At 38.4% G+C, this 26,225-nt stretch overlaps 1 protein-coding gene across 7 annotated transcripts in view; it reads left to right on the top strand.

Moving 5' to 3' along the window:
* MITF (melanocyte inducing transcription factor) overlaps positions 1-26,225 on the top strand; it is a 150,945-nt gene that overhangs the window by 90,106 nt on the left and 34,614 nt on the right. For 5 of the 7 annotated variants that reach the window (XM_088134351.1, XM_088134349.1, XM_088134354.1 and 2 more), the window contains exon 2: positions 3,276-3,522. In XM_088134351.1, the coding sequence (XP_087990477.1) occupies positions 3,276-3,522 (247 nt within the window). The remainder of the gene's footprint in view (positions 1-3,275; positions 3,523-26,225) is intronic. The other 2 variants (XM_088134350.1, XM_007432698.4) reach the window with 1 other exon arrangement.

Here is a 26,225-nt window from a genome sequence, read left to right as displayed (position 1 = left end):
TTCCTGCCCTCTGGAATAACCTATTCAAACAGCCCCAGTCCTTCTGTCCTTTAAATAAGCTTTGAAGACCTGGCTCTTTCCCCAGGCTTTGGGCTAGGGTAGGAAGTGGGCTTCTTTGTAAGTGGGGTTTATACTTGTTCCATCAGGATGACCATCTCCTTTTTCTTTTGTCTGATGTTGTTCTGCATCTTGGTTTTAATTTTGTACACCAGTCAGAATCGTCAAGTTGTTGGGCAGCTTTAGAAATGTGAAAAATGAAGAAATACATTCTGAAACCTATTATTAAATCTAGACCATACAGAAATATATTGTTTCATCTTCTCACTTTTAGAATGTAAATACATTTCCAAAATTGATAAAGAACACATATCTAGGATCCATTCTTTAATATCAGGAGTGTAAATTTCTTTCCTTGTACATAAAATAATTCTTTTTGCCATACTCCAGGTTGGATAGAGCCATGTTCTTTATACAATGTCAAATCCCATATTTTGGGAATAGAATTAAGCATTATATTTACATCTTTGACCATTATAATTTTCCCAAGGCTATAATTAAGTTGAAAAGGAGCCATTGCTTGACATCACCAGATGAGTCAGGGAGCCCTTAAATTTCTTCCAACGCTAACATAAGAAATCAGATAGCCAACCTGCTTACAACATTCTTGTGGATTCCAATAAACATGAAACAAATTTTTCTTCTTTTTCTGTCTTAAGTTATAAGAAATATATTTTCTATTTCTTAAAACTTGGATGCACTGATTTTCCAAAATTGGATATTCTAATTCTTTATTCCACATATCATGAATGTTACCAATGTTGAACCTTCGTCCTATTTTTTTAGTTTAATATAAAACAGAATTGTTGGTTTCACTTCATAAATAAAGCATCTCTTAAAGGTTCTGGAATTCCAGGTACCTTTGACACTGGATATTGTTTTGTCGGGCCATGTTTTAATTATATATACGGCCAATAAAAGCATTCAAGTAATACGTTTTCAGAAGCCCGCTTCATAAAAGTGACATTTGTATTATGTGATAGTTAAGTACAGCTCCACAACATATGTTTAGCTTGATACCATGCTGGCTGAGTTATTTCTCTGGCCCAGTCTCTTGGCCTAGACAAAGAGGACAGTGTTTCTTGCAGGATTTTATAACTCATGTTATTCAATAGCTGTTTTACAAGAAGACAAACATTCCCATCTAAAATGTTAGGTTGACCCTGTGATACTTTGTAGGGTGTGAGAATTGTTCACTATTAATTGAAAATTCTCCTATTTCTCCCTGAGCATCGCAGTCGGTGACTTCTCTTGAACAGCTAATTAGTCCGATTATTCCACAGATGCATAGGTTTACCACAAAGGTTTTTTCTTGTAGTTTATCAAACGGATCACTCTCCTTGGGAATGTTGCAACCTGACAGGCCTGGAATAGTAACACAGTCATCCTTCTCCATCCCATCTCACCTCTGTTGGAAGGGGAGGGGGGATGCAGGGGAAGAAATTGTCAGTGGTCTGAAAAATCTGTATTTGATCCATTTGGAGTTGGGGGTTGGGAGGTATCCAAAAATGCTCACCTTTCAAAGTCTGGATTATTGAAATGCCAAATGAACCACTGGATTCAGGTAATATGACATTCTGGAGAAGATTAGAACAGAAAAGCTTCCTCCGCCTCTCATTTGCTTTCAGTCAGATATTTTGTTTGCATTTTGTGAGGTTTATAAAACTGATACAATTTTTGCTTCCTTGAATTGCTTAGTGTTTGAAATGTATGTTCATCTCAAGAAAGTCTTATATAGGTATAAGATTTATTTGGACACTGATCCCTGTTTAGATCTCTGTCACAACAGTGCTGTTTGCTTGCATTATTATTTCAGTGGAATTTCTGGAAGAAAGAACAATAAACATTAATAAAATAATTCCCATTTCTAATTCCCATAATGCTCTTAAAGTAACTAGATAGCTATGCTGTCCTATGGTATCCTATGCTGACCTGTCCTACCTTATCCTACCCTACCCTACCCTACCCTACCCTACCCTACCCTACCCTACCCTACCCTATCCTATCCTGGCTTGTCCTGTCCTGTCCTATGTGTGTCTTTAGCCTAATCTACACCTTTGAAAACTCTCTTATTTAAAATTTCTCTCTTAAGCACTAATACATCTAATAAATTATTTTCAGATACTACATAGAAGAGTCACCTTCACTGATTACATTTTTTTTCAATATTAAATTGTTTCCATTTTACATATTTTGATACAGTTCGCACTGTCACCCAGCAGCACCTGACGTGCCCATTTCACAAAGGACTTTTAGATGCTTGAGAATAAAATGCTTCTTGTTTGCCTCGACAAAACTTTGGCCCTATTGTTGTAATGCATGCAGGGTCTAGAACAAAATGCTGCAGGAGATTGTCCAGACAAAGCTGCACTACCTAGACATTCACCAGTTTTCTCACAATGTTGTCAGACAGTAATTCCCCTGAATATAACATTCCTGTCTTGCTATAGCAGTTCTTTACCTGAGCTGCTGGGTGACAGCCCCATTGAGCTGGAGTAGAAAATTCCCATAGAGCTGGACTAGGAAGTTCCCATTGAACTGGATTAGAAAGTTCCCACTGAGCTCTACTAGAAAGTTCCCATTGAGTTGGACTAGAAGTTCCCACTGAGCTGGACTAGACTGCTGAGTTCAGGTCCTCCCTTAGGCATGAAAGCCGCCTGGGTGACTTTGAGCCAGCTACTGTCTCTCAGCACTACTTTATAGGGTTGTTGCTGGGAAAAAAGTAGGCAGGAGCATTATGTACACTGCCTTGAGTTGCAAAAATAAAGACAGGATATCAGTCTAATAATCAATAAATCTATAGGGACCTCTTATTGAGAGGGCATATATTTGATTCCATTTTCAGTATGATAACTGGGCCCCTATTGGTTCCAAAATCAGGCCTTACCAAAAAAAGAAAAGAAAAAGGGAATAAAGGAATCCTGACTGAAAGAGTAGGGAAATCAAAGACAACTTCTGTCTCCTTTTGAATTAGTATCGTATAATCACTGGGGTGCTGATCATTAGAAAGACTAGAACATAGCTAACTTCTTGTGTTAAACAGAGATCAAGCCCAGAAATCCATATACATCCACACCCCTGCCAGGCATTTTTCTACACTTGCAAAGGTTTTTGCCCACTTCCTAGCACATGCAATGGCCCCCTCCCAAAGCCTGACTCTTTAAACTCCAGCTAATATTTACTGAGCAGTGATGAGTGTTCTCTGGTGTTTCCCTCAGCAGTTCGGAGCACCCTGGAGCTTCCAAGCCTCCGCTAAGCTCCTCCAATATGACATCACGGATTTTGCTACGACAGCAGCTCATGCGTGAGCAAATGCAGGAGCAAGAGCGCCGAGAGCAGCGACAGAAGCAGCAGGCGGCTCAGTTCATGCAGCAGAGAGGGGCTGTGAGTCAGACACCTGCCATCAACGTCAGCCTCCCCACCAGCCTTCCTCCCGCGACTCAGGTGCCAATGGAAGTCCTGAAGGTAGGCAACACTTCCAACTGCCGGGCCCGAATTCGAGGAGGGAGATGTTGTTTCAGTTAGTACAAAGCTTTCTAAAATTGTTTCATGCGGTGATGACTGAGTTAAAAAGTCTTCTCATCACTTTTGCTCTCCCTGCGCATCTACGTGGTAGCTTTTCCAGGAAAAGTTTGTCTGACTAGGCAAGGAATGAAGCTGTGTGTTTTTCTTTTTTTAAGTGTGTTTTTCGAAAGTATCCTTTTTTCCCCTTCTCCCAATGGATGTGAAACACGCTCACCATCTTGAAAACTGCTCTCTTACTGCAGGCACTTAAAAAACATCATCAAAAGAACCATGTTTTCAAATTCTTTAACTTTTGTGGAATCATTTTTTTTTTTTGGTTAATGTATATGTAGAGGTGCATCTATGTATATACATACATAGACATACAAATATGTGTATGTGTGCACGCGTGCGCGTATACCCACCAAAAGCTTTGTTCACAAACTGATACAGACCCCGCACAAAGGATTGTTTGAGAAAGGTTTAATCTGGAATACAGTCCTTTGCTGTTAGCCATTTGTAATCCTGTTTTGCTCAAATGACTTCATTTCTTTTTGTGGCCATTGTGCTCCTTTCTTGCCCATCTTCCTAATTACTAGGAAAGCTGTATCTACAATAGACAGAAAGTCAGACTTCTTCTCTTTACAGAAGTGGAATTAAACCAGTATCATTTCTTAAGCAACACTCAGCATTTGACACTAAAAGAGGCAACCCCAAAGTTCAAGGGGAAACTGCCATTTTCAATCTCTGTACCGTTTTAGCTGCAACATATACAAATGATGTTGCTTTTCTTTTTGTTCTGGAGGTTAATGTAACTGTAAACTCAATTGTGTTCCTGAATTTTGAAATGCAATGGCATGGTCAGTGGTAGTCAAACAGTATGGTAAAATGGAGTTCTTAAAATGAAATCTGAATTCTCAAATTCAACTCTCAAGTTTAGCCAAACTTTCTTCAGTCTGGTGCACTTCAGCCTTATAGAGGTGCAGTTCTCAGAATTCCCAGCTAGAGATCTTGTGGGTGCCAGAAAACTGAGTAGGTTTCTTGTCTTTTATACTGTGACATGAGTATTTTAGGATTTGCTTCAGTTGTCATATGTTTCCCATACCAAAATGGCAAGAAACTGTGCTGTCAGTTTTCAACAGTCATAGTCAGATCTCTGAGAGCTGCAGAAAATGGGCTTGGGCTGTATGTGGCCTGGGGCCGCAGATTTTCCACCTCTTTTCTCCCTGATGGGGTTTGTAAAATTTAAGAGAAACTACCAATGGTTGTTGTGATGGTGTTGGGCAAGAATGGTCAAAAGTGAACTTTCAGGCTCTGGGTTGGGTCTTAGAAAGTGACTAGCATATTAGGTCCAAATGGAATGTAGGGTACAATCAAGGAGGCCCCAGAACTCATAGAGCAAAGCGAGGGAAATTGAAAAGTTAGGGAACAGGGATAATATGAGGCTGTCTTGTCTAAGTTTGGATGCAGTAGTTGAGGCAGAGTTAGGTAGTCCTGGCAGAGCTTTATGTAATAAAGTGGTCTGGCTCTAAACTGAAACTTTAGAGTTTAAACTTTAAAATGAAGCATGGGACTTCATTTTAAAACAGGGAGTTCTGAGGAAAAGTCCTGATTCCTAAATCTGAGAACTTAACTCTTTTATAAAGACTGGGAAGTACTGAACATTAAGGTGTATTCACCAGCATAGCCCTCCTGTCCAGTCATAGGTTTGGCCTAGCTGATATTTCTTCTTGATCAAAGGATCTATCTATATACCTTTGGCATATATACACCAAAGGTCATTGCCACAGAACTCCTGCGATCTTCTCTCTTTGTATGGTAGGTTTGATCAAGCAAGTGTGCTTGGTTGTAGTATCAATATCAGATTGATTTTGCCTTTTTCCGACTATTTTGCCCATAACTTTAGAGCTAAAAATGGGAAAAATGCAACCCATATTGCTAAATTTGACTTAAATATTTATCATTTACTAGTCAGCTTTTTCTCAAAGTGCAGGTCTGACAGCTAGAGAATAGTCTGATATTCTATTTTATCACTTGACCTTTGCTTTCATAGTATTTGTTGTGTGTGCACTTAGATTTATGAGCATCTTTCCTGCTTCTTGTAACAAAAGGCATCATTCAGAGGAATAGTAAGTATTAAAAACAAATACAAAATGTAATAATTTTCCAAAGCATTAGAAGCTTCAGAATCATCTCATTAACATTATATAACTGATAAACCAAAAGCCTGGCTAAACAAAGTTGCTTTAAAATTTTTGCTATGCAGCAAAAGACCATAAGCAAGAAAGCTGAGTCTCGTGGGGGAAAGAATTTCACACTTTTGCTATGATTCCTAAGTTATCTTCTGTTGGCTGCATCCAGCTATATCTGCTGTAGTACCCAAGCCATTTAACTTTTATAAAGTAACTGTCAACAGTTAGAATGGATGAACCTCTCCTCCAGTAAACTAATGGCCATCAACAGCTTCTCTGGTACAGGATGAAAAGGAGAAGGATCTGCCTCTCATTAGAGAAGGGTAGCTCTTGGAAGAAAGGCAGGTTGTGATAAATGAATCAATCCCAGATTTTGTGGCAATGTCTCCCAGGTCAATGCCTCATGTCAGTGCCTCATTTCAGTGAAAATTTCAATTAGTACAAGATATGGAAGATAGAATGCTAAATGTAACTGGCCATTATGATTATGTTACACAAGTTTTATGTAACCTTCCCTTTCCCCCCATTTGCTTTTGGCCCCAATTCAGGATGCTGATGTATGTACCTCAGCAGTAGCCTGGGCAATGCCTCTTCAGGGGTGGTGTTGGCTGGAAAACCGGTGTCAGGTAGGCACAAGGATCCGGCGTGAGGGTCTCCAAATAACATGCAGGATGAGAGAAATCCAACCCAACTCGTTTATTGCTGCAGCAATAAAGGAGGATGCATCCAAGTGTCACTCACAGGGACCGCACTCTGTGCTTGTCACATTAGGTCTTTTATACAATATTCAAACAGGGAGGAAGAATATGATTGGTCAGAATTTGATACAAATCACACATGCGTATAACACCTTGCCTATCCCATAATATACACGTGGGGGTGCAATTATGATATAATTATAACACAGGAGGTATGGTTTTAGGGTCCATTTGTCATAAGGTCACAATAGTTCACCAGTCTAACCGCAGAACCGGTCTTATCTGGTTCTAGCCGTTACTTGTCCTTCGGTTTCATAACCCCCTTTATCTGCCCAGTAGGAGCCAGTATAGGCCATCAGTAGCCCTGTAGCTCTTTCCTGAGGATCATGCCTGCTGCCTATTTTATTATCCCAGCAGACCCAGACAGGCCTATTCTCACAGACCTTTAAATATTTTTAATGTATTATTATGTTAATTTCTTAAAGTCTGGGCTGCAATGGAACATCTTAATCTGCCTCTGCTGTCTGTGCTTTTATCCTTTTTATATGATGTACTTGTAATTGCTATCGCAATCGTAGATTGGCCAAAGATCTGCTTTGGTATAAAACAGCTTACTGGATGTACATTACTTACTGCTTCTGTAGAGCAAATTCTTTCATTTCAGTTCACAAAAGCAAATAACAACCTGCCATTTCAAAGTCTGATTGTGTCAAACCCTGGTTGATCTTTGAAGAGAGAAATAATGTGGACAGGAGACATAATTTCTTATAATCATCCGTTTCCTACTGAATGACCCAAGTAGGCTTCTTGGTTTTTTAGGAACCAGGTCAATGAAATAGTAGAAATGACAACATGCACTATAGTGAAGGAAAATACAAACACAGGACAGAGCCCTTAGGCAAGAAATAGGTTTTTTTCCTGCGATCATTGCATCCAAGTTTATAAAAAGTTTCTTATAATAAGAACTGTAGCTCACGGTGGTATTTTTGCTGGACATGTTGCAGATAAAATCTTTCTCAGTTTGGCTCCTTTGATCACAGCAGATTCTAATGCTGTAATTTTGTTTCTTACTGGTCTGTGCATTGGAAGGTTTGTTGACAACAAGGTTCTGCTTCTTATTTGGGTGGAGGTGCTGCAGTGTTTAAAGTGTTGGACTGGGAGTGGGTGACCCAGATATGAATCCACTCTCATTCATGGAAGCTTACTGGGTGCCTTTGGGTCAATCATTCTCTCTCAGCCCAATCTATCTCATAGGTTGGTTGTTGTGGGAGGAAATCGAAGGAATGAGTGCAAGATATAACACCATGAGAAAGGTGGGACATAAATCTAATAAAGAAATAGTTTCACTTTATAATGATTACAATATTTGTTTTTGAAATTGAATTCTGAAAGACCTTCATCATGCAGGTTGAAAGATTTGAAGGCCTCGGTTTTGCATTCTCCTTTTGCCTTGCATACATCATCATTTCATATATTCCCACATTTTGCCTGTAATAACCTATGACCTGGATTATCTAGATTAATCTGTGGAAAGGGAAAAACTGTTGAATGAAATAACATGCTTTTGGCAAATGTTAGAGTTAGCAGAATCTAGTTCTGTGATGCTCTGCTGTATAGTTGCCCAGTTATCTGGGAATGGTTTGAACCTGTTGGACGAGAGGAAGTGGACAGGGTCCTTAGGACTGTGAGCTCAACCACCTGCCCCTTGGATCCATGCCCCTCCTGGCTTGTGAAAGCAGCCCATGGGGGTGTCATATGAGTGGGTTCTAGTGGTGGTGAATTCTTCTTTGAGTGAGAGGGTTGTTCCTTTACCTCTTAAGGAGGCCTTGGTTCTCCCCCTCCTCAAGAAGCCATCGCTAGACCCCGCGATACTGGACAATTTTCATCCAGTATCCAACCTCCCCTTTTTCAGGAAGGTGATTGAGATGGTGGTTGTGCAACAGCTTCAGAGGACCTTGGATGAAGCAGGTTATCTGGATCCTTCTCAGTCAGGATTCAGACCTGGATATGGAACAGAAACAGCATTGGTTGCACTTTTGGATGACCCTGGTGTGAGCAGGATGTTTGTTGTGCATCCATCCTTGCCTTACTGGACCTCTCAGTGGCTTTCAATACCATCAGCCATGGTATCTTCTGGATCGACTCAGAGGATTGGGGGTGGGCAGCACAGTGTTGTGCTGGTTCACCTCCTTTCTCCAGGGTGGATTCCAGTTGGTTGTGATTGGGGAGAAGAGTTCCTGCCCCCGGCCCCTAAGTGTGGGGTGCTCAGGAGTTGGCACTCTCACCCCTCCTATTTAACATCTACATGAGACCACTGGGCGAGCTCATCTTTTGCCAGTATGCTGATGTACCCAATTGTACAACTCTGCCCCTGGCAAATTAAGCGATACTATGGTTGTCTTATCCCAGTGTCTGGAAGCTGTAAGAGTCTGGATGTAACAACAGGCTTCAACTAAACCTGGCAAGACTGAGTGGCTATGGGTTTTGGAGCCTTTCAGTTCTAAGACTATACCATCTTTGGTACTGGTTGGGGTTGCACTGCCCCAAACAGACCCTGTGCACAATCTGGGGATCCTTCTGGACTCACGACTCCTGCTCGATGAGCAGGTGGCAGTCGTAGCTAGGAAGGCCCTTGCACAACTTCATATTGTGTGCCAGTTGCGTCCATTCCTAGAGCGAGGGCCCCTACTTACGGTCACTCATGCCCTGATCACCTCCCAGTTGGATTGCTGCAATGCACTCTACATAGAGTTCCTCTTGAAGAGTATCTGGAAACTTCAGCTGGTTCAAAATGCAGCAGCACGAGCAGTTATATATGTTTCTCGTAGAACACATGTTACACTTCTGTTTCACGAGCTGCACTGGTTACAAGTTTGTTTCCAGGTCCAATTCAAGGTGCTGGTGTTGACCTTTGTAGCCCTTCATGGCAGGTTGGGTTACTTGAGGGACAGCCTCTCCCCAATTTCATCTGCCTGTCCCACCAGATCCAGCAGAGAGGGCATGTTACAGGTTCCGCTGTCTAGGGAGCTACATTTAGTGGGACCTAGGTGGCAGGCCTTTTATGTGGTGGTGCCCGATTGTGGAATCTTCTTGTCCCTGTGATGAGGTTGCCCTCATTGCTTCTGAGCTACCAAAGGTCCCTCAAGACTTGGTTATGTCAGCAGCTTGGGGACCCCAGGGACGGGTGAGCTAGTGAGGTGGCTCTGTTATTTTTAAGATCCCTTCGTCTACTTTTGTTTTAGCTCGGTTTTTATAGTTTTCTGATGTTTTAGTTGTTAATAATTAGAGTGTTTTAGGTATTTATTGCTGTTTTAACTTTGTTGTAAGCTGCCCAGAGTCACTTGTAAAAGTGAGATGGGCGACTATATAAATTGGATAAATAAATAAATATTCAATACTTTAGCACATACCTCTGGGTACCTAAACCGTTGAAAATCTTTTTATGTGTATTTTTAAAAAGAAAATAATTTTGATGATGTGCATTTTCCTTGTGACTTTGTATGAAAAATAGGATAAAAATTCTTAAACAGTCATTGGGTTCGGAGAGTTTTGGAGAAAATGCAATGTAGGGGCTGGATGAATTGATGTGTGAAAAATCCTCAAAAATGGGATCATAGCCTTAAAGCCAAAGAATTGAGATTAGTGACCCATACATACATAGGAATGTTCTTGCCTTGTTTCTCCTTTGGCCCCTTAAGTATACCTGGAAGCTGTTCCTAAAATTCAAAGTATTCTCTAGATAGCAGTGAAAGCAGTTGGGAAAATGGCAATCAGAGAGCAAGAACAAAGCCATATGATTTTTTCAAATCATTAAGTTATATTGGTCTATATGTTGTAGATCGATGACATACAGAAGAAACCATGTTACAACCCCAAGGAAAGATGAGTTAGAAAATATTTTGATTTAGACTGGGCAAGTTACAGTGAAAAGGTATTTCATACAAACACTTTCCCCAATTATCTGCTACATCTTTGTTATTATATTTGATGACCTGATTGACAGCTAAATATTCATTGTCATGTTTGTATCATATTACCATGCTTTTGTAGAGCAGAATGGGCATAATATGGATTATTCAGTCTTTTTATCTTTAGTGAGATGTGTGAGATATACGTGGTCTCATCTAGCAGAACTATTGACTACTAAGAGATATAACTTTCCACATAAGAGATTCATAGATTCACTTTGAAACATAACTCAGCAATTACCTGATCAATGTGCAAGTTCTTGCTTTGTAATTGTCTCAGTTAGAGAGGATGTAGTTAAAATAATAAAATAAATGCGCCTTGGGACCTTGAAACTTAGCAGAAATATAAAATCATACTTTCTATGAAGTAGCATTTTGTGAAAAGGGGAAAAGGGCCCCAGTTCTGAATCTTATGCCAGAATATCCCTGGTCATTATCTCTGGATTTTTTAAAATCACTGTTCTGTTTTGAAAGGCAGAAGATTAGTAAAAGGATTTGTGAGTTCCCTTAACTCACATCAGGAAGCAAATTAATTTCTCTATCAGCCTTATGAGTGTTCAGAAGTAGAACCTGACTTGATCCCAGTTAGAGAGGTAATAATATCATGCCAAGAATGTAAGCCAGTAAAATGTAGATTCCTCACCATCGTCTTAAAAAAAGAGATGCAAGGATTATGAAAAGGTATGTTAATGAGGCTGTGCTATACCAGCTAGCGAATTTATAGAAAGTGGTATTCTGCAACTAGTAAAGCAGTGGAAAGGAAGCATTCATTTATTCTGCATCTCTTTTTCCTCTCCAGTTTGAAACCCTGGTTTTCAAATAGATTTCACTAGTGTTTAAAAAGATTTATAGATATACTCTGTTTAATAGTAGGTGCATTGATAACCCAACAAATAGACACATGCTCACCCAAATACATAATCAAGGATGCAGTTCTATGCATAGCTACCAAGGGTAGGATTGTATTGCAAGTAGAGATACGCATTTGGTGTCAGTGAAAAAAAAAATGAATGAAAATGTTAACACACATTAACAATTCCTACTTTGTTAATTCCACCACCACTGCCACCATTGCCATAAAAGGTGAAAATGCGGGATAAAAATTTTATCAATAAAAAAAATAAAATCAATTTTCTATTGCTATACATTTTTGTATATTTTTTCTTGCATGCTTCACTAATTAAGGTGGCTAATAATAAATTGATTGCATGGCATTTTACTCCAAAGCAATGTACTTTTGTGGGTAGCACATACATTTTCATGTGCATTTTTTCATAGGGAGGAAGAGAGAGGGAGACTTTTAAAGCTACGAACTGCAAATAATGTGCAGATTTTGGCATGCAAGGTTTATCTGTAGGTTCAGGTGGTATGAGCTGATTCAACCTGGGTAAAAATTGGGAAGCAATTAATTATTTTCTTTTCAACCAGAGATGCAAGGAAGAATTTACTCACATAAGTTTCTCTGTGCATAATTTTTTACTTCCGTAGTTAAAGAATAAAATATAGAAAGGTTAAATTAATTCTTAAGAATTTCCCCCTTCACTCCCCTGACACACTGAATAGGGGACGGAAGGGAAGAATTTGATTGGAGTGAATGGCCTTATCTGAATCTGAGACTAGTATCTTCTGGTGAAAAGTCTTGCTTGATCTCAGTGGTGTCCATGGGGAGGCAGAAAGACGAAAGCTGGGTTGTGGGATCGCAGTGTAAGCCCCGATCTCTTTTGTATATGCATTGTGATGTCACAACCAAAGGAGTAGGACTTAAGAGCACAACATTATAACACTGCTTTTGTCATTCTGGCAAAAGCAGCACGCTCCTGTGGACTCCCATTCTTACGCTGCTTTTTTGTCTTCTTAACTTCTCTATCTCACTACTGTGCATCTTTAATTTTAGGTGTCTGCAAAAGCTTTAGGGAACAAATCTGTTTCTTTTCTGAGCAGCCTTGTTTTCTCTTTTGCTGATTCTGATCTATTGTATGACAGAGGAAAATTCTTGTCAGGTATGAAAATAAGATCCATGAGTGTCTCACAATGGCACGTTAGCACCTGATATTTCTGCAGTGGTATGTTGAAGGATTATTGCATGGCATGTATTGTTCCGCCAGTTCATACATAGTTGGTCATCAGAAGTATTCAGGGACAGAGATATAAGACATACTATTGTCACAGTCATTAGTAGCTTAAGCTGAGAGACTTTAGGGCTTGCCAAGGTCACTGCATTTGCAACACAGCTAACTCTTTTACAGCCATTTTGGTACTCAGGGGCTCTTCAGGATACACGGGCCAGGCATCACTGTGAAGGAGGCCTACAGATAGAAGGATGAACCTGTGTGGGGGTGACTCTACAGCTGCAGGAGACAATGCTCTGACTACAGAAGAAATTCTGATGAAGTGTTAGGAGCATTGCTGTTGAAGTGGCTGCCATGATTTAAGGAGCAAAAACAGTCAAGGCCACAAAATAGCACAAATATAGAAAACTTTACTTTTCTTCTTAAAAATAACTGAATTTACATCCACTTGCCCTGTAAAATAAATGAATTTGCCTCCCTTAGAATGTGTTAATGTCTCCCTTAAAACCAATTGGATTCACATAGCCCTTCCTGTAAAATAGATCAATTTGTTTCCCTGAAAATGCCTACTTCCCCATTAAAAATAATTAGATATGCATAGATGCACAGAGTTATAAAATAAATTATTTTGCCTCCCTTAAAATACTTTGTTTCCCCCATTAAAAACAAACAGATTCATAGAAAAAGAGGGATGGGGGTATGTTTGAATAAACATCCTACAGAAAATAAAGCAGTCCAGTCCTGTATAGAAATAGCAATAGCACGGGGAAATTCATAGTTATCAGCCAGAAATTGCATACAAATAGGTAAGCATGAAATAACTAGCCAAAAGCAAGGGATTAGAATAAAATCTTTATTCAGCAGAGACAAGAAAAAGTAGGACATTGTCTGTGGACTACCTTGTTCACATAGTGCTAACATGAAATGATTGTAGCCATCTTCATTAGTCCTTGAGTAGAAGGGTGCTAAGGTGTGTGTGTGTGTATGTGTCTGTGTGTGTGTGTGTGTGGAGCTGGAAATACTGCTGCCATGTCACATCTTCCTTCTCCTTTTTCACTGCCATCACTGGAGTCACCACCAATACAGCCATGTCCTCTTCTGCTTCTTCTCCATTGCTTTGCCTGCATTCAAGGATCATAGGTAGAAGAGTCTTTGAACTTACCTTCTAGATCTTAAAAATCCATAGTGACACTTTGATATAGTTGTAACTGTTCTTGGCACTAGCATTTATCCCTGATTAACAGTAAACAATAATTGTCAGTGGTCTTGATAAGACTTAGAAGATTTGTGCTTCCGGCATACATTTGTTTCAATTCTTTGTAATATTAAGTCACCAATATCATGGTTCCTTGTGTTCTTATAGGAACACTGTTTGCATTATGGGGATACCACTTCCATTATATACCTTTTTTTCATGAAAATTTTACAAAGTTTTAAAATAATATTTTTATTAGAAGTGTTAAGTCTGGGGACAAAGTATGAATACAAGAAGAGGAAATTTCAGTTTTGAATATACACATCCCTGTCAAAACCATTTGGCATGATGTTTAAATAATTTTATTAAAAATGCGTGTTCATAATTGTAAAAATTGCAAATTGGATTGTTCACATTTGAAAGTTGGATAGTATCACACTTTTTTAGTATGAATCATTATATGAATTTGGTTGAATTGATTTCATAATTAAGTTGTGATTTAAAATTTAGAGTTTGGTTGTAGAATATTGACCCATAGGAACAAACTCTATGAACTCAGTGTCACTCGATAAGATCAGTTACTGGTTCACAGTTCATGTACTTAGCAACCATGCTGTGCTCACTTAATTAAAAAATATTGCATGGGAAAAACTTATTGTTTCAGAACTCTTGCTTATCATTCTCTTTAGTAATAGAAGTTGGAAACAGATAGTACAAACTTGGCTTGATCAAGATTCTTAAACTGGGTTTTAGAAGCTACTGTGTCCATGAGAGTACTAACAAATAGGACTGGACAGAAATCCAGAGTCAAAAGGGAAAAGTTGATTTGGAGTATGGTGCGCTGCTTACACTCACTACATTTGTCAGCAACTTCTTAAAGAAGGCTGGTGTGGGTCTTCCGGGCTGTGTGGCCGTGTTTTGGACGTTTTGTTTCCTAACGTTTCGCCAGCACCTGTGACCAGCATCTTCAGAGTGCAGGAGCACAGACAGGAGCAGTTCTCTCTGTTAGGACACAACGTTAGGAAACAAAACTTCCAGAACACGGCCACACAGCCCGGAAGACCCACACCAGCCATCGTATGCCGGCCGTGAAAGCCTTCGACGATACATTCTTAAAGAAGCTACATTTTTTCTTGGGTTTACCTGGCAGACAGATTTAATTGAAGGAGGTGCTGACAAGTGTGAGATGTACACTCGAAATCACCTTTTCCCCTTTGAATCTGGATCACTGGACAGCCGTACTATCAACTTTTCTTCATCTAGGCTGGTAAATATGTAGCTGGCTTGAAATATCACAGAGTATTTCTATGATTTCTATTCAGTTTGCATTATACTTCAAGAGTCTTAAAATATTTGTTACAACATTTAATACATCTTGTCTCCAAAGAGTTCAGATTAATGTATATGGTTTCTTTCTCCCTCTCCTGTAATATTTCTTTAGTCCTATGAAACAGATTTAATAGAGAGTGAATGTCCAGGATCACCTATTGAGCTTTAGAGATAATTTAACCCTGAGTCTTCCTCAATCCTTTTGAGGAACCACTCTGACAAGTATCTCTCAATACCAAAATTACATGCTAACCTCTATCTTCACTATCTTCTTTAAATTCTTTTCTAATCAGATAGCTGGTTTCAGGAGAATATTTTGTCAGAAGCTTCATCTGTAGAAAGACTGAAATGAACATGGGAAGGTAGAGACATCCCTGCCATTCAGGAAAAGCCTAAAGAATTTCTTATTAGCTCAGTTACAGATATGTAGCATTTTGCCCAACATAGTACTGCCATTTCAATCTGCTGAAGTGTGATGAGATTAATCTCTCACTCCTTTACTTTTTCTCTGTCTCATTCTCTTTTTTCTCATCATTCCTTCGTGATGATCATGTGCATTTTAACATAGTAAAAAGTCTATAAATCCCCAGGTCTTCACTTTGGATAACTCTCTCTTTTATTGAGAGAGTGCCTTGATGCCATCATCATTTAACCCTAAAACATAAATAGAGGGGATTTAGTTTTGGATGGAGCATCAACACAATACACACAAATTTAATATATTGTAATAGATTATTCATAAATAACCTGATATCAGTAGAATGTTAATTAGCAATACTTATTTCACTTCAGCTTTATTTTTAACACACACCTAACTTTTTTAAAAGTTAAAAATAGAAGAAACTCTTTTAGACATCATATGCATTAAGAGGAGCCCTCTCTTAGGTAGCTGGTTCAACTCCCAAATTGCCCACAATTCTTCCTAATATTTAGTCTGAATCTGCCTCCTTATAATATAAGATTCATCATTGCATAACAAAGAACTGGAATTATAAACTGGTCATTGGAACAATCTGACAACTTTGCTTTGAGAAGCATTCTAAATATTACTCTTGATTGAAGTTAGAACTTTGATTCTAGATTCTAGAGATGGGAGAACTTTGTCCGTCTAGATATTACTGAATTTCAGCTCCCTGCATTCCTTACAATTTGAAGATTCATGTGTTTGCTACCAGTATGTAAAGAATGCAATATTTTCTGCAAAGGACACATTCTATTTGGAACTGAAGTCTTCCTGAAATACCAATTAATAGCATTTCTTCAATCAGGCAGCAGATGGTGCTAGAGCGTCCAAGTTATTCAAGAATGTTTGTGTTATAGTTCAGATTTGACTAACAGAGGCTTAAAGTCTCAAATCTTACACTACCCTTTGTTCTATGTTCACTTTTTATAGGAAACCTCTTGAATTATTTACCTAATGAGTTTTCCTGTATTCATCGATACTGAGTAAAGCAGAACAATAATTTTCTGCTTAAATCGAGGAACGTGGCATTTTGATATACAGAATCATATAGGAAATAGAGAGATGTCATAGATTGGATTAATACTGCTGCCAGTTAATGTTATACACTAGCTATAAACCTATTTAAGAGGTAAATCTACATTCCAATACCAAAAACAGGAGACATAACAATGTGCAAACTATTGTACAATATCCTTAATTTCATATGCTAGCAAAATAATGCTTAGGATCATCCAACACAGATTAGAGCTCTAAAGCCATCTAGAGATGCCAGATGTTCAAGCTGGCTTTAGAAAAGGCCAAGGAACACGAGACATTATTGCTGATGCATGCTGGATAATTGAGAAAGCCAAAGAATACCCAAAAGAAGTCAGTATGTGCTTCATTGATGATAGAAAGGCCTTTGATTGTGTTGATCAAATCAAGCTGTAGAAAGTGTGCAAAAAAATGGGAATCCCAGAACATCTCATTGTCCTCATGAGAAACGTATTCACAGGTTAGGAAGCCACAGTACAGACAGAACATGGTGAAACAGACTGGCTCCAGGCTGGCAAAGGAGTGCAACAAAGTTGCATACTCTCCCCTTATTTATTCAACCTATATGCTGAATATATATTAAGGGAAGCTGGATTGGAAGAAGATGATGTGGTTTTAAAATTGGAGGAAGAAACAATAATGTGCACTATGCTGATGACACTACCCTGATAGCTGAAAATGCAAAGGATCTGCAAACCCTAGTACTAAAAGTCAAAGAGGACAGTGAAAAAATGGGACTAAAGTTAAATATAAAGAAGACCAAACTAATGACAACAGGTAGGACAACCAGTCTTAGATATCAAAGTGGTGGATAGCTTCTGCCTTTTAGGATCAACCATCAACAGTAAAGGAACAAGCAGTCAAGATATATGCCATAGACTAGCACTTGGTAGAGCAGTCATGAATCCTTGGAAAAGATATTCAAATGCTGTGATGTGTCTATACCTACAAAGAACAGAATCGTGCAAGCCATGGTATTCCTTCTGATACTCTATGGAAGTGAAAGTTGGATTTTAAAGAAGCAGGATAGGAAGAATATTGACACCTTTGAACTTTGGTGCTGGAGAAGACTCCTGAGAATACCATAGACAGCCAAGAAAACAAATCGATGGATCATCGAACAAATCAACCAGAATTCTCAGTCAAGGCAAATGACCAGGCTGAAATTATCCTACTTTGGACACATTATACAAAGACCTAGCTCTCTGGAAATGGCTCTAATGCTGGGAAAGGTGTAAAGAAAGAGAAGAGGAGGATATTCACAGCAAGGTGGATGGACAGTTACAGTGGTGATGAGTACACCATGGAGAGACTTGAAAGAACAGGTTAGGGATGGAGAAAATCTATCCATGTGGTTGCTAAGAGTCGAAAATGACTTGATGGCAGATAATCAATCAAAATAAACCTATTTCATTCACTAGGTACTTTTTATGACTAGGTTGGAAGTGTAGAGAATTGCTCCTGATAAATCATCATCATCGCCATCTAACTCTCACCTGGTTCTTCTGCGGTGTCTTTGACAACGTGGAGGAGCTATATTTCAGGCCTAAAAGAGGAAAACTGATGGCTTAGTTATAGTATGATAAGCTAGGACCTTGTGATAAGGGTGGCCTCTTGTAGAGGATTCTGTTTGCTTTCCAGATGATTTGACAGCCCTTAAGATGGTCCCTTGGAGAACATGTAAGAGGTACTGGGATTGCAATACACCCCCAGAAATTAAGCAATTCCATGTGGCCAGGATTCCTGATAGTTTCAATGCTAGGCTTGTTGACTGATCATGTTCCCAGTAGATTGAGGCTTTGCTGGGTTTTTTTAAGCAAAACATGCAACCGGTGAGATATGGCCTCTGAACAAATTTGGCATTTGCGAGATGAGAGACATAATCAACATATGTGAAGAACATGATCAGAATCAAAACCGCCAAAGGTGTAAAGGGCTTGAGCAAGCCAATGCAGACTCACCCTGTGGCTGCCTTCCATGCTCTGTGGCCATCATAGGAGTTCAGTCTGTATTCCGATGCTCTGTTCTTGAGCAGAGAAAGAATCTTATTTTAAAATATAAGAACAGGTGGAATTGAGTATCATATATTTATTTTTAATTTTTGTTATATACAGAAAAGAGAGGAATGAAATGCATGAAGTGTATATCTAAAGCAAAACTAGTTCTACCTATATAATTTATCATATGCCATATTATATGATTTATTTTTATTATTATTATTATTATTATTATTATTATTATTATTATTATTCATATTGACTTACACCATAATACCACTATTACAAACCCAGAAGTGAAGAATATAAGCTTGTATATCCAGTCCAAATTTCTAAGCAGAAATTCAGGAGTGTCCTTCCAGACTTGTAGTGCCTTGTTGTTTAACTCTAAAAGGATACAATGTTTCAGCTCCAAACTGATTAGATCCAGTGCACCCATAGCATCAAGAAAAAAAAAAGGGGGGGTGGAAGCTGAATTCAGCTCTGATGAATGTGGGCAATGGGTTGGGTTTTTTAAAGATGGAGGAAATAGGACCCATTTTTCTGTACACATCTGAGGCTTTCAGTTGCATTCAGCCCCAAATTATGGAGCCATGTATAAAGCTGTATGTTGATGGGGAATTTTGGAAAAGAATAAAATAAAAATGGCTACTTTTCGCTCTTTTCAATTTATTCTTGCATAGTGCAGAGAGAAGCTTTAGACATCAAAATGCAGAATTATTCCATATCTTCATCCTCTCATTAGTCTCCCTGAAAGTAATGGAGAGATGCACTAACAGGGGCTCAAGCAAGATTTTTGTCTCTTCTCCTTCCCTAACCCCAAAATCTCTGTTTCCTCCCTAGGATGAACTGATAGCTCCAGATTTTACATATCTTTGAGAAGAAATCCTTTTAGGCCACTTGACTGTATAATGTGAACCTGTGCTCCAAAGACTCTGTTCCTTAATTCTGACTGGAACTACTGTTACACAGTTCTATCAGACTTGAAGGTTCTAATAAAAGATAAAGCAGAACCAACAAACCTGAAGCCAGTCCGTTGTTAATCTGTTTTGAAGTTGTGCAGATCATAGATTTGAAATTTGGTGAACAAAAAGTGAAAGTTAAGATTCCTCCAATTTGAACTCAACTCCTGTTGACATTCATGGACATGTCCTTGTAGCTTTCTTGGCAACAGTATGGAAATGGTTGGTATTTATCATCATCCAGGATATTTCTTTGATTTCCCAATCTAGCCTACAGCCCTTGTATTCCTCATTCCCCAGCCTAATATTAACTGGCCTGGCTCTGCTTAGCTTTTTTCAGAATCAGCCAGGATTGACTAGGTGCTGCTATGTATTTTGGCTATTGATCAGAACCCAAGATGAAAAGGTCAAAATCTTCGTATCTTACTTTTCTGATCCACACTTTTGTATAGCTTTTAAAAATTGTGTTGCTACTGTTTTGTATAAAACACCTGAATGCCAGTAAAACAAATCAAGATATAAAAATAAATGAAGCAAACTAATAAACGAAAAAGATAAACCAAATACAGCAAAAATTCAACAGTAACCACATCCGTTTAAAAAACGTGAATTTTGATCACATATGGTCATATTACCCAACTGTTCCTTTACCTCAATTCACATCCAATTCAAAGGCTGAGAGCTGACGTACTTCATCAAGCCTCTCGAATCTGGTACATAAGTGTTTTTTCTAGAAACACATGATGATCATTTTGGCAACAGTCCAAGCACAATAAACCCAGAATTCCTCATAAACCAATTCCAAATTTTTGTAATATAATGCATTTTGTAATGCAACATGTTGACTTCTTTAAATCTTAACTTACTTGCTTCTCTCCATGATAAGAATATTCAGTCAATAAAAAGCTACTAAGAGACATGACCAAAGCAATGTACCTTCAGATCGATTGCATTTCCAAGGAGGGAGGCAAACCATTTTTTAAAAAAAGTTGGAGGAGCCCAGTAATTCCTTTTTGACAAATTAACCTGATTTGAGGATTAAAAAAAAACAAAACAGATTTAACATTTTAAAAACCTGAGATAATTGATTTTGTAGCATAGGAAACTCTCATTCTTTCCTCCATATTTCTTGTATGTTGTCCATATTTATATTGTGTAATGTATGATGCCTTTGCATCTGTGTTGACTCCTGGTGACTGCCTGGACAAGTCCTTGCAGTTTTCTTGGCAAGATTTCAGAAGTGGTTCGCCCTTGCCACCTTCCTAGGGCTGAGACAGAGCGACTGGCCCAAGGTCACGCAGCTGGCTTTGTGCCAAAGTCAGGACTAGAACTTATAGTCTCCAGGTTTCTATCCTGGTGCCTTAACCACTACACCAAACTGGCTGTCTCCTCCCCTGCTCCTCCCAGTTTTACCTGATGTTTTAAAATAAAGATTATTCCAAATGACCAGTTTCTCGTGAGAACAAGAATAACATTTTAATTGTTACCCACTAAACTTTATTGAATAATGTCTAAAAAAGTGGTGTGCACCTCAAGGTTACAGGCAGAAGCATTTATGAAATAGAAGTGGAATTATAATAGTAAATGTAAGTTATTTTTTTAAAAAAAAATTTATTTATTCAATTTGTATCGTCGCCTATCTCATCTAAGTGACTCTGGATGGCTCACAATAATTAAACAACAACTAAATAGAACAGGTTAAAACCAAATATAGAAATATAGAAAAACAATCAATAAAACCACATTAGAACAAAAGTTATCCATAATCAGTGGCAAAATCCATCACTAGGTCACATTCAACACAACCATTGTAGCAGGTCTCTACTACTATCAGACCCCCAGGAACTATGGCAAAGCCATATCATAGAATCATAGAATCAGAGGGTTTGAAGGGAGCTTGGAGGTCTTCTAGTCCAGCCCCCTGCCCAAGGCAGGAGTCCTCGTACCATCTTGGACAAATGGTTGTCCAATCTTTTCTTGAAAACCTCCAGCAATGGAGCACCTACAATTCCACCATATGATCAGGGCCTTCCTGAAGGCTAAGAGGGTTGGGGGCAATCGAAGATCTGGGGGGATGATGTTCCAAAGGGCAGGTGCCATGGCAGAAAAGGCTGTGCTGGGTCCTGCCAGATGATACTCTTTTGTAGATGGGACCAGTAATATGCTCCTTCTGCCAGACCTAATGGGACAGGTAGATGTCACCAGGAAGATGTCAAATTTTGTTCCTCCTTAGTTTTTGGGTTAATCCTAGAATGCCATTAGCAGGCCAAGTATAGCTCTCAGGTAGAGAAATGTTGTATATCCATGATTTTGGACTCAGCTTTGCTGGTCAGATGGTTTATGATCTAAATAAGCAACTTGAGGTTAATGTTTCCCTCATACCAGGTTTGAAATGATATTTGGAGAGCAAAAATGATTGGCTCTAGCTGTGGTTTGCTTTAACAAGGAAGGGAGTGAAAGAATTAGAGCACATAAGGAACAGAAAAAATAGGAAATACGTGAGCCCAAAATTTGGAACTAACTGCCAAAATATAGACTGGAAATTTATAATTATAAATTCTAATATACTGCTTTCTTATCAAATTGTTGAATTTTTTTTTTTTTTTTTTTTGCTTCTTCACATTGGGGAAGGTGGGGGTAGGAAACATGCAAGTCCTCTGTTGATGTAAATTGCAGATTGATCCTTTGTGTTTGGCCGGAAAACCCTGTAAGACCCTAAAGCTGTAATTAGCTTTCTTTGGAGCCCAAAGTAGAAAGCTTTAGCTTTTGAACAGTAGTCCTTCTGTTACCAATTTCTGTGCCATGGTTTGCCAAGGAATACATTGACATCAGCAAGGACAGGGTTTATTGGTGTTATACAATCTAAAATACGAAAGAGAAGAAGGGTTGGCTTCCTACTGCCTTGGAGCAAGCTACTTGATGTTTGCCATCCTTCTTCATTCTTTGAATTCTCAAGCCTAAAGGCCAATAGTTTCAACCAAAGGTCTCTTTGCTACACTCAAAAAACCTTCCAAACAAAGAGACAGAGTAGAATGTTGAGAAAGAGATGCTTGTGTCTAAACATGGATGAGTTTCAGAGGGATAACCATGCAGAGAAAACAACAGTATTAGTATTACCGTTGTTATAGTATTATAACAACAGAATTTATAACCTGTGCAGAATTAAAATATTTAAAAGAATAGTTAAAAAAAAAAATCAGACTGTGCCGTTCAGACACAAATGGAAACTGTCATGTATAAATAGGTCCACAAATGAGTGACATGAGGACATTCCCACATAGGAGCTCTGCAAAGTGAACAAGTTACAAGGAGAAGGCAACTCAAGCAAAATAAAATATGGCATTATTTAAATATTTATTCAATGCTGTCTTGAATCCAGCATGTTTTGTTGGTTCAGTAAATGTTCCAGAAGGGTATTTCCAATCATGTGTACCTCAAAAAAGTTGGTTCTGTTATTACTGAGATGACTGCCAAAAGCAGTAGAAGCAGGAGCACAGAGAACAACCACTCGGTGTTGGAAGCCTTCATGATGTCCCTCAGACTGCCTTTGGATTTCCTGAAAGTCTCCATCGCATCAGCAGCACTGAAGAAAGAGAGAAAGCAGTCCTCTCAGCTTCTAATAGTGAAATGCAGAGTGGCACATTGTCATTCAGTGTCATAGGCAGAAAAATATCTCGCAAAAAGGCTGCTTTTTATTTCATAAGGAAGTCAACTAGAGGATTTTTTACCATCTTGAACAAAGCCAATTCATCAGATTTCCCCCCTCTAATAGAACTGTACATGGGTGCAACTAAGTACAGTTCTCTCTACCCCTCTCTTTTGGCTCCACACTTTAATAGTTCCTGCAGTTCCATTTTCTTCTGTTGCGCTAGCTTCAGTTTGAATGAATTAATCCTATTTGAAGCTAACACTATTTTTAATGAGAGAGTGTCCATTCATGCATGCAGTAATAATTCCCCAAATTAGATATTCTGGTATGTTAGTATTAAATTCCTGACTTAAAATTAAACAATGGAAATATTTTGGATTGCATTTAAAGTGATTCATAACTAAGAAGGCATCTAACATGCTTTATATTCAGGAAGAGCACAAGAAGATAAGTGATGAGGATTTCCTTCTGCGTAGGAGGTTCTTTCAAGTTAACTCCACTGAATGCCATTTTCTTGTACTAAAGAGTCACACTAAGGAGTAAAAAATCTGTTTATTAATTAGACTTTCATCTAGTCTTTTCAAGGGTTCACACTCCCAAGCTAATTTGCAAGGGAACATTATATTAAGATTGCAAGGCATTAAAGCAATAAAATAGCATATAATATTAAGCAACATTAAAATTATAGTTTCATATATATACACTGTGTCATAAAATGACTAGGACTTTTTTAAAAAGAAAAATCGGGAGCCTTCTAAAAGACAAGATGGGTCTATGTGCTATTCTGTTCTATTTCTGTAATCAAGGCCTTTTATGTGACCTTAAGATTCAAGTAGGTATATGTGCCTTTCTCAGTCTAGTGTCCTTCAGGTATATGAGACTAATATGCATAATTCCTACACAACAAAGCCAGTGCTGACAATGAATTATGGGAGCTAAAGTCCAAAACATCTGGGGGGACCTGCTTGCACAGGGCTAGTATAAGAAGTATATAAACCTGTCCTTCCACACACACACCACACCCACACTATCTTTCAACTTCACCTATCAGCAGTACCCAGCATGGGAAGGAATTGTGGGAGTTCTCCAAAAGGCCGGAAGGTACCAGTTGCCTTCCTCCTCCCAGTTTAAGCAGCCTATTTCTTAGCTGAAACTGATTAAAAATGAAGCATAGCTTTCTTCGTATTGGATTAATACAATCTTCTCCCTTAAAACATTTCCTCAGTCTTCCTTGAGTAGTACATCAATTTAGAAACAGATGATTATGCTATAACTTTTCTAGTAGAGAAGACTTGGAAGATAGTCACTGAATATATATTTTGTTTAAAATCTTGATTTGTGGAATTGACTGTCTGGGTCTGCATAGAAATCATTCTAAGGCCCATGAAAATTGCCCTACTTATTTCAATAACTTGTCATTTACAGGGTACGAAAATATGTTTATTTCATTTCTTTGTGTGCAAGAGGTCATCATTTAGGATAAGAGCTCTTTCAACCTCATGTGAGATACTGAGGAAACAGTAATGGAAGAATAACAATATAGGCCAATTATTTATCCATTTCATTAAACTTTATATAATGCTGACTATTGAGGTCTGAATAGACTTGAATGAGTTTTCAGGTAGGACTGAACTGAACAGGAGGAAATGTTATTTCACCCCACAATTTGGTCACCATGACTGCTACCATTTCAATTTGGACAAAAGTTTTGCTTACCCCATACTTGGATAATCAGAATGAGTGTAAGAAGGTTTTTTCTCAATATGATTGGCTTCACGATGCTATCATATAACCAGAAATGACTGTACATTGTTGTAATATTTGAAGATTCTTGTTTTTGCTTTGATTCTATTGTATCTTTATTAAAATGTACTGTTGTTTTCAGTTGTATATGGCTTTGAGGTCTTGGTGGTTAGCTGAGAGATATTACAAATATTTTATTAGGTATTGGTATTGTTTGATCCCTGATTAGGTGAATTTAACTGAGGTAGAAGACCAGAGATCAGATTGTACCATCATTGTAGCCCTTTCCAAGATATCAATATGTTCCCTATATTCCATGAGAAGGATTAGTAGCAACACATTCATTAAAATTAATGTGGTATCTTCTATGACCAAAGGAACACTTTAAAAAAATTAAAGAAAGCAGAAGTCCTTTCCTGAACTTCATTAGTTCATGGGATTTTTGTTGAATAAGAGAACCCTGCATAACACTGACATTTTAAAAGAATGTTTGGAGTTCTTCTGTCCTGTTTTTCTAAAAAATACCAAGTTTCAAAAGCAGTAAAACACTAGCTACATTGTAAAACATTAAAAAAAACGATGTGCATGTAAAATAACACGAGTAGGAACTTACAGCATTTTTTAAAAGCTAAATTAAACTTGGATCAGGATGTGCCTTCTAAAAGCAGAAAGAGGGAATCCTTCTTTTCAGTCAGTTGGCTTGCTGGAATTGTGGTCAGCCTTAGTACTGTGTATCATCTGTGAGGTACTTTGCACTATGGAACAATTTGAAGCTAACAGAAAATAGAGTGAGTACTTTTTAAATGCTTTTAATGGCTCCCTGATCGTGCTTCACAAAGAGCATACCTAGAATGTAACAAATAAGACCAGGCTAAAGAAAGGAGTATTCTGGCACCCTAAAAATGGGATGGGGGGAAATTATCACATAAGCTTTCATAGATCACTGTCTACTACTTCATCAGATGCAAGGCCAACGAAACCTCTTGCTGCATAAATGCATAAATAATTTCAGCCAGATTTGTTTGCTCTTTGTTCCTATTAGGTTTGTGCGTGTGCGTACGCCTTCAAGTCAATGTTGACTCTTGGCAACTGCTTGGACAAAACCCTTGGCAGCATTTTTGAAAGTAATTTGCCCTTGCCTCCTCCTTCCTAGGTCACTAGACAAGACTAGAACTCATCCAGATTTCTAGCCTGATGCCTTAACCACTACACCAAGCTGGCTTTCTTGTTCCTCTTAGTGAAGTGAACAAAATGCTGCCTTTCAGTGAAAAGGCACTTTGTCACCTGTAGTTGTAAGCTCTAAGTGTGCATGACCCAAGGACAAAATTATAGAGTGTACATTTGAAGTTTATGTCATAGGAATC

Source organism: Python bivittatus, unplaced genomic scaffold (genome assembly GCF_059951505.1).
Source record: "Python bivittatus isolate LINGU-HERP-01145 unplaced genomic scaffold, Pbiv_v1 ctg000080_np1212, whole genome shotgun sequence".
Classification (NCBI taxonomy): domain Eukaryota; kingdom Metazoa; phylum Chordata; class Lepidosauria; order Squamata; family Pythonidae; genus Python; species Python bivittatus.
The sequence above is the reverse complement of the archived record's forward strand: the minus strand, read 5'-3'. Positions and strand labels throughout refer to the sequence as shown.